The sequence below is a fragment of the Oncorhynchus gorbuscha genome, unplaced genomic scaffold, assembly GCF_021184085.1.
Source record: "Oncorhynchus gorbuscha isolate QuinsamMale2020 ecotype Even-year unplaced genomic scaffold, OgorEven_v1.0 Un_scaffold_655, whole genome shotgun sequence".
NCBI classification, from domain to species: domain Eukaryota; kingdom Metazoa; phylum Chordata; class Actinopteri; order Salmoniformes; family Salmonidae; genus Oncorhynchus; species Oncorhynchus gorbuscha.
In genome coordinates, this window is record NW_025745754.1 from 62,501 (window position 1) to 72,500 (window position 10,000).

Below are 10,000 nucleotides of genomic sequence, written 5' to 3' on the forward strand. Positions count from 1 at the left end.
TTCTTATAATTTTTTAAACCTTTATTTAACTTGGCAAGTCAGTTATGAACAAATGCTTATTTACAATGACGGCCTCCCCCGGCCAAGCCCTAACCCGGACGACGCTGGGCCAATTGTGCTCCGCCCTATGGGTCGTCTCCCAATCACGTCCGGTTGTGATACATCCTGGAATCGAACTAGTTCTGTAGTGACGGTTCAAGCACTGAGATGCAGTGCCTTAGACCGCTGCGCTACTCAGGAGTCGGCTGGTTAGTTATTGAAGCGGACACGTCGCATGGAGCCCACTGTGCTGCTCTGGGAGCCCCAGTCAGAGGCGTTGTTGTAGTCACGTTTCTCCAAGACATAGTGGGGACCTCTGTAGTTAGGCTCCTGGTACACCACCCAGCTGAAGAGACAGGAAGGAAGGAAGGAAGGAAGGAAGGAAGGAAGGAAGGAAGGAAGGAAGGAAGGGAGGGAGGCAGGAAGGAAGGAAGGAAGGAAGGAAGGAAGGAAGGAAGGCAGGAAGTAAGGAAGGAAGTCAGGCAGGCAGGCAGGCAGGAAGGAAGGAAGGAAGGAAGGAAGGCAGGCAGGCAGGCAGGCAGGCAGGCAGGCAGGCAGGCAGGCAGGCAGGAAGGCAGGAAGGAAGGAAGGTAGGCAGGCAGGAAGGCAGGAAGGAAGGAAGGAAGGAAGGAAGGAAGGAAGGAAGGAAGGAAGGAAGGAGGCAGGAAGGAAGGAAGGAAGGAAGGTAGGTAGGCAGGAAGGAAGGAAGGCAGGAAGGAAGGAAGGAAGGACAGGAAGGAAGGAAGGAAGGAAGGAAGGCAGGAAGGAAGGAAGGAAGGCAGACAGGCAGGCAGGCAGGAAGGAAGGAAGCAAGGCAGGGACAGAAAAAGAAATGGGGTGATTAGGGTGCAATATGTAGGGAATAGGGTGCACTATGTAGGGAATAGGGTGCACTATGTAGGGAATAGGGTGCCATATGCTTCTGACCTGGGTATCTGGACCTGGTAGGTCTAGGAGGATAGCGGCAGCCCTATTCCCTACGCTCCTCCCAGGACACGGATAGAGGCAGCCCTGTTGAGACTGTATATTATAGAGGGGTACTTACGCCCCTCCCAGGACACGGATAGAGACAGCCCTGTTGAGACTGTATATTATAGAGGGGTACTTACGCCCCTCCCAGGACACAGATAGAGGCAGCCCTGTTCAGACTGTATATTATAGAGGGGTACTTACGCCCCTCCCAGGACACGGATAGAGGCAGCCCTGTTGAGACTGTATATTATAGAGGGGTACTTACGCCCCTCCCAGGACACGGATAGAGGCAGCCCTGTTCAGACTGTAGCGAGTCATCATGTTGGGGATGTCATCCTGTAGTTCTGTCCTCTTACCAGAGAACCCAGCCCTCTCAAACAGATGGGCTCGGGCAGGAGACGAGTCCTGGGAGAGACGATACAGAGGGTTAGTGTGTGTGTTTGTCCCAGTCTGTGTGGGTCGTCCTCAGGGGGATAATTGTACCAGGTTGGCCAATAACAGAAACTAGTGGCTAGTCATTTTAGTTTGAGAGTATTTCCCTTCTGTCTGTCTGTCTGTCTGTCTGTCTGTCTGTCTGTCTGTCTGTCTGTCTGTCTGTCTGTCTGTCTGTCTGTCTGTCTGTCTGTCTGTCTGTCTGTCTGTCTGTCTGTCTGTCTGTCTGTCTGTCTGTCTGTCTGTCTGTCTGTCTGTCTGTCTGTCTGTCTGTCTGTCTGTCTGTCTGTCTGTCTGTCTGTCTGTCTGTCTGTCTGTCTGTCTGTCTGTCTGTCTGTCTGTCTGTGTTTGTTTGTGTGTGTGTGTGTGTGTGTGTGTGTGTGTGTGTGTGTGTGTGTGTGTGTGTGTGTGTGTGTGTGTGTGTGTGTGTGTGTGTGTGTGTGTGTGTGTGTGTGTGTGTGTGTGTGTGTGTGTGTGTTCCTATGCCTCTCCATCTCACCTGTTTGACTGAGCGCACCGAGGAGACATGGTCCACCTGGGCACACCACTTGTCGTAGCAGTTGTACTCTCCCTTCTCTGCCATGTCCCACAGGTACTGACGTCCCCTGAAGTTCTCCTGCTCGTAGCCCACCCATCTGAACCACACACACATAGAGACAACCTCTGAAGATCTCCTGCTCTTAGCCCACCCATCTGAACCACACACACATAGAGACAACCTCTGAAGATCTCCTGCTCGTAGCCCACCCATCTGAACCACACACACACATAGACACAACCTCTGAAGATCTCCTGCTCGTAGCCCACCCATCTGAACCACACACACATAGAGACAACCTCTGAAGATCTCCTGCTCGTAGCCCACCCATCTGAACCACACACACACATAGAGACAACCTCTGAAGTTCTCCTGCTCGTAGCCCACCCATCTGAACCACACACACACATAGAGACAACCTCTGAAGATCTCCTGCTCGTAGCCCACCCATCTGAACCACACACACATAGACACAACCTCTGAACAGTGGAACAATGACTGCAGACAACAACAGGGTGGTGGAGGGGAAAACTAGGGACAAGATACATCTATATGTCTTAGGATGAACACATTAAGAATGTAATTGTGAAAGAACGTGATTGGCCAGATCTGAATTACTGCAATGATACTGAAAATAAATTCCTGCTCGGAATTCTATTCTATTTGATTATATTTACGTTTGTTCTGAATGAAATTGGTATTTTTTGAAGTAAACAGGTATTCCTGTTCAATGTGATATAATCCACAGTTTTCTATACAGAATGCGTGTCTTTTTGCAGTGACATATTAATGTCACTAGGTGGCTCCACTCCAGTTATCATCCATTTCCACAGAGTCCTAACCCTCCATCTCCACAGAGCCCTAACCCTCCATCTCCACAGAGCCCTAACCCACTAACCCTCCATCTCCACAGAGCCCTAACCCACTAACCCTCCATCTCCACAGAGCCCTAACCCACTAACCCTCCATCTCCACAGAGCCCTAACCCTCCATCTCCACAGAGCCCTAACCCACTCACCCTCCATCTCCACAGAGCCCTAACCCACTAACCCTCCATCTCTACAGAGCCCTAACCCACTCACCCTCCATCTCCACAGAGCGCTAACACACTCACCCTCCATTTCCACAGAGCCCTAACCCACTAACCCTCCATCTCCACAGAGCCCTAACCCACTCACCCTCCATCTCCACAGAGCCCTAACCCACTCACCCTCCATCTCCACAGAGCCCTAACCCACTAACCCTCCATCTCCACAGAGCCCTAACCCACTAACCCTCCATCTCCACAGAGCCCTAACCCACTAACCCTCCATCTCCACAGAGCCCTAACCCACTCACCCTCCATCTCCACAGAGCCCTAACCCACTAACCCTCCATCTCCACAGAGCCCTAACATACTTACGCTCCATTCTCCACAGAGCCCTAACCTTCCATCTCCACAGAGCCCTAACCCTCCATCTCCACAGAGCCCTAACATACTTACGCTCCATTCTCCACAGAGCCCTAACCCACTAACCCTCCATCTCCACAGAGCCCTAACCCACTAACCCTCCATCTCCACAGAGCCCTAACCCACTAACCCTCCATTCTCCACAGAACCCTAACCCTCCATCTCCACAGAGCCCTAACATACTTACGCTCCATTCTCCACAGAGCCCTAACCCTCCATTCTCCACAGAGCCCTAACCCTCCATCTCCACAGAGCCCTAACCCACTAACCCTCCATCTCCACAGAGCCCTAACATACTTACGCTCCATTCTCCACAGAGCCCTAACCCTCCATCTCCACAGAGCCCTAACCCACTCACCCTCCATCTCCACAGAGCCCTAACATACTTACGCTCCATCTCCACAGAGCCCTAACATACTTACGCTCCATTCTCCACAGAGCCCTAACCCACTAGCCCTCCATCTCCACAGAGCCCTAACCCACTAGCCCTCCATCTCCACAGAGCCCTAACATACTTACGCTCCATTCTCCACAGAGCCCTAACCCACTAACCCTCCATCTCCACAGAGCCCTAACCCACTAACCCTCCATCTCCACAGAGCCCTAACCCACTCACCCTCCATCTCCACAGAGCCCTAACCCACTAACCCTCCATCTCCACAGAGCCCTAACCCACTAACCCTCCATCTCCACAGAGCCCTAACCCACTAACCCTCCATCTCCACAGAGCCCTAACCCACTAACCCTCCATCTCCACAGAGCCCTAACCCACTCACCCTCCATCTCCACAGAGCCCTAACATACTTACGCTCCATCTCCACAGAGCCCTAACCCACTAACCCTCCATCTCCACAGAGCCCTAACCCACTAACCCTCCATCTCCACAGAGCCCTAACCCACTAACCCTCCATCTCCATCCCACAGAGCCCTAACTAACCCTCCATCTCCACAGAGCCCTAACATACTTACGCTCCATTCTCCACAGAGCCCTAACATACTTACGCTCCATTCTCCACAGAGCCCTAACATACTTACGCTCCATTCTCCACAGAGCCCTAACCCACTAGCCCTCCATCTCCACAGAGCCCTAACCCTCCATCTCCACAGAGCCCTAACCCACTAGCCCTCCATCTCCACAGAGCCCTAACCCTCCATTCTCCACAGAGCCCTAACATACTTACGCTCCATCTCCACAGAGCCCTAACCCACTAACCCTCCATCTCCACAGAGCCCTAACATACTTACCCTCCATCTCCACAGAGCCCTAACCCTCCATCTCCACAGAGCCCTAACATACTTACGCTCCATTCTCCACAGAGCCCTAACCCTCCATCTCCACAGAGCCCTAACCCTCCATCTCCACAGAGCCCTAACCCACTAACCCTCCATCTCCACAGAGCCCTAACATACTTACGCTCCATCTCCACAGAGCCCTAACCCTCCATCTCCACAGAGCCCTAACATACTTACGCTCCATTCTCCACAGAGCCCTAACCCTCCATCTCCACAGAGCCCTAACCCTCCATCTCCACAGAGCCCTAACCCCATTCTCCAACCCTCCATCTCCACAGAGCCCTAACATACTTACGCTCCATTCTCCACAGAGCCCTAACCCTCCATCTCCACAGAGCCCTAACCCTCCATCTCCACAGAGCCCTAACCCACTAACCCTCCATCTCCACAGAGTCCTAACCCACTCACCCTCCATCTCCACAGAGCCCTAACATACTAACCCTCCATCTCCACAGAGCCCTAACATACTTACGCTCCATTCTCCACAGAGCCCTAACCTTCCATCTCCACAGAGCCCTAACCCTCCATCTCCACAGAGCCCTAACATACTTACGCTCCATTCTCCACAGAGCCCTAACCCACTAACCCTCCATCTCCACAGAGCCCTAACCCACTAACCCTCCATCTCCACAGAGCCCTAACCCACTAACCCTCCATTCTCCACAGAACCCTAACCCTCCATCTCCACAGAGCCCTAACATACTTACGCTCCATTCTCCACAGAGCCCTAACCCTCCATTCTCCACAGAGCCCTAACCCTCCATCTCCACAGAGCCCTAACCCACTAACCCTCCATCTCCACAGAGCCCTAACATACTTACGCTCCATTCTCCACAGAGCCCTAACCCTCCATCTCCACAGAGCCCTAACCCACTCACCCTCCATCTCCACAGAGCCCTAACATACTTACGCTCCATCTCCACAGAGCCCTAACATACTTACGCTCCATTCTCCACAGAGCCCTAACCCACTAGCCCTCCATCTCCACAGAGCCCTAACCCACTAGCCCTCCATCTCCACAGAGCCCTAACATACTTACGCTCCATTCTCCACAGAGCCCTAACCCACTAACCCTCCATCTCCACAGAGCCCTAACCCACTAACCCTCCATCTCCACAGAGCCCTAACCCACTCACCCTCCATCTCCACAGAGCCCTAACCCACTAACCCTCCATCTCCACAGAGCCCTAACCCACTAACCCTCCATCTCCACAGAGCCCTAACCCACTAACCCTCCATCTCCACAGAGCCCTAACCCACTAACCCTCCATCTCCACAGAGCCCTAACCCACTCACCCTCCATCTCCACAGAGCCCTAACATACTTACGCTCCATCTCCACAGAGCCCTAACCCACTAACCCTCCATCTCCACAGAGCCCTAACCCACTAACCCTCCATCTCCACAGAGCCCTAACCCACTAACCCTCCATCTCCACAGAGCCCTAACCCTCCATCTCCACAGAGCCCTAACATACTTACGCTCCATTCTCCACAGAGCCCTAACATACTTACGCTCCATTCTCCACAGAGCCCTAACATACTTACGCTCCATTCTCCACAGAGCCCTAACCCACTAGCCCTCCATCTCCACAGAGCCCTAACCCTCCATCTCCACAGAGCCCTAACCCACTAGCCCTCCATCTCCACAGAGCCCTAACCCTCCATTCTCCACAGAGCCCTAACATACTTACGCTCCATCTCCACAGAGCCCTAACCCACTAACCCTCCATCTCCACAGAGCCCTAACATACTTACGCTCCATCTCCACAGAGCCCTAACCCTCCATCTCCACAGAGCCCTAACATACTTACGCTCCATTCTCCACAGAGCCCTAACCCTCCATCTCCACAGAGCCCTAACCCTCCATCTCCACAGAGCCCTAACCCACTAACCCTCCATCTCCACAGAGCCCTAACATACTTACGCTCCATCTCCACAGAGCCCTAACCCTCCATCTCCACAGAGCCCTAACATACTTACGCTCCATTCTCCACAGAGCCCTAACCCTCCATCTCCACAGAGCCCTAACCCTCCATCTCCACAGAGCCCTAACCCACTAACCCTCCATCTCCACAGAGCCCTAACATACTTACGCTCCATTCTCCACAGAGCCCTAACCCTCCATCTCCACAGAGCCCTAACCCTCCATCTCCACAGAGCCCTAACCCACTAACCCTCCATCTCCACAGAGTCCTAACCCACTCACCCTCCATCTCCACAGAGCCCTAACATACTAACCCTCCATCTCCACAGAGCCCTAACCCTCCATCTCCACAGAGCCCTAACCCACTCACCCTCCATCTCCACAGAGCCCTAACCCACTCACCCTCCATTCTCCACAGAGCCCTAACCCACTCACCCTCCATCTCCACAGAGCCCTAACCCACTCACCCTCCATTCTCCACAGAGCCCTAACCCACTAACCCTCCATTCTCCACAGAGCCCTAACCCACTAACCCTCCATTATCCACAGAGCCCTAACCCACTAACCCTCCATTCTCCACAGAGCCCTAACCCACTAACCCTCCATTCTCCACAGAGCCCTAACCCTCCATCTCCACAGAGCCCTAACCCACTAACCCTCCATTCTCCACAGAGCCCTAACATACTTACGCTCCATTCTCCACCTGCACAGAGCCCTAACATACTAACCCTCCATTCTCCACAGAGCCCTAACATACTTACGCTCTCCATCTCCACAGAGCCCTAACATACTAACCCTCCATTCTCCACAGAGCCCTAACCCACTAACCCTCCATTCTCCACAGAGCCCTAACATACTAACCCTCCATTCTCCACAGAGCCCTAACATACTTACGCTCCATTCTCCACCTGCAGAGCCCTAACATACTAACCCTCCATTCTCCACAGAGCCCTAACCCACTAACCCTCCATCTCCACAGAGCCCTAACCCTCCATTCTCCACAGAGCCCTAACCCACTAACCCTCCATCTCCACAGAGCCCTAACCCTAACCCTCCATCTCCACAGAGCCCTAACCCACTAACCCTCCATTCTCCACAGAGCCCTAACCCACTCACCCTCCATTCTCCACAGAGCCCTAACCCACTAACCCTCCATCTCCACAGAGCCCTAACCCCCTCCATCTCCACAGAGCCCTAACATACTTACGCTCCATTCTCCACAGAGCCCTAACATACTTACGCTCCATTCTCCACAGAGCCCTAACATACTTACGAATCCATTCTCCACAGAGCCCTAACCCACTAGCCCTCCATCTCCACAGAGCCCTAACCCTCCATCTCCACAGAGCCCTAACCCACTAGCCCTCCATCTCCACAGAGCCCTAACCCTCCATTCTCCACAGAGCCCTAACATACTTACGCTCCATCTCCACAGAGCCCTAACCCACTAACCCTCCATCTCCACAGAGCCCTAACATACTTACGCTCCATCTCCACAGAGCCCTAACCCTCCATCTCCACAGAGCCCTAACATACTTACGCTCCATTCTCCACAGAGCCCTAACCCTCCATCTCCACAGAGCCCTAACCCACTAACCCTCCATCTCCACAGAGCCCTAACATACTTACGCTCCATTCTCCACAGAGCCCTAACCCTCCATCTCCACAGAGCCCTAACCCTCCATCTCCACAGAGCCCTAACCCACTAACCCTCCATCTCCACAGAGCCCTAACCCACTCACCCTCCATCTCCACAGAGCCCTAACATACTAACCCTCCATCTCCACAGAGCCCTAACCCTCCATTCTCCACAGAGCCCTAACCCACTCACCCTCCATCTCCACAGAGCCCTAACCCACTCACCCTCCATTCTCCACAGAGCCCTAACCCACTCACCCTCCATCTCCACAGAGCCCTAACCCACCCTCCATCCCTCCATTCTCCACAGAGCCCTAACCCACTAACCCTCCATTCTCCACAGAGTCCTAACCCACTAACCCTCCATTCTCCACAGAGCCCTAACCCACTAACCCTCCATTCTCCACAGAGCCCTAACCCTCCATCTCCACAGAGCCCTAACCCACTAACCCTCCATTCTCCACAGAGCCCTAACATACTTACGCTCCATTCTCCACCTGCACAGAGCCCTAACATACTAACCCTCCATTCTCCACAGAGCCCTAACCCACTAACCCTCCATTCTCCACAGAGCCCTAACATACTAACCCTCCATTCTCCACAGAGCCCTAACATACTTACGCTCCATTCTCCACCTGCACAGAGCCCTAACATACTAACCCTCCATTCTCCACAGAGCCCTAACCCACTAACCCTCCATCTCCACAGAGCCCTAACCCTCCATTCTCCACAGAGCCCTAACCCACTAACCCTCCATCTCCACAGAGCCCTAACCCTCCATCTCCACAGAGCCCTAACCCACTAACCCTCCATTCTCCACAGAGCCCTAACCCACTCACCCTCCATTCTCCACAGAGCCCTAACCCACTAACCCTCCATCTCCACAGAGCCCTAACCCTCCATCTCCACAGAGCCCTAACATACTTACGCTCCATTCTCCACAGAGCCCTAACATACTTACGCTCCATTCTCCACAGAGCCCTAACATACTTACGCTCCATTCTCCACAGAGCCCTAACCCACTAGCCCTCCATCTCCACAGAGCCCTAACCCTCCATCTCCACAGAGCCCTAACCCACTAGCCCTCCATCTCCACAGAGCCCTAACCCTCCATTCTCCACAGAGCCCTAACATACTTACGCTCCATCTCCACAGAGCCCTAACCCACTAACCCTCCATCTCCACAGAGCCCTAACATACTTACGCTCCATCTCCACAGAGCCCTAACCCTCCATCTCCACAGAGCCCTAACATACTTACGCTCCATTCTCCACAGAGCCCTAACCCTCCATCTCCACAGAGCCCTAACCCTCCATCTCCACAGAGCCCTAACCCACTAACCCTCCATCTCCACAGAGCCCTAACATACTTACGCTCCATCTCCACAGAGCCCTAACCCTCCATCTCCACAGAGCCCTAACATACTTACGCTCCATTCTCCACAGAGCCCTAACCCTCCATCTCCACAGAGCCCTAACCCTCCATCTCCACAGAGCCCTAACCCACTAACCCTCCATCTCCACAGAGCCCTAACATACTTACGCTCCATTCTCCACAGAGCCCTAACCCTCCATCTCCACAGAGCCCCTAACCCTCCATCTCCACAGAGCCCTAACCCACTAACCCTCCATCTCCACAGAGCCCTAACCCACTCACCCTCCATCTCCACAGAGCCCTAACATACTAACCCTCCATCTCCACAGAGCCCTAACC

General features: G+C 53.5%; 1 protein-coding gene across 1 annotated transcript in view; it reads right to left on the reverse strand.

The window, feature by feature from the left end:
• LOC124019700 (gamma-crystallin N-A-like) overlaps positions 1-10,000 on the reverse strand; it is a 16,437-nt gene that overhangs the window by 179 nt on the left and 6,258 nt on the right. Inside the window, exons 4-6 of the mRNA XM_046335110.1 lie at positions 1,943-2,078; positions 1,277-1,416; positions 1-385 (exon numbers count right to left, since the gene is read on the reverse strand). The exon at positions 1-385 is cut by the window's left edge and continues 179 nt beyond it. Coding sequence (XP_046191066.1) covers positions 250-385; positions 1,277-1,416; positions 1,943-2,078 — 412 coding nt within the window. The 3' untranslated portion in view covers positions 1-249. The remainder of the gene's footprint in view (positions 386-1,276; positions 1,417-1,942; positions 2,079-10,000) is intronic.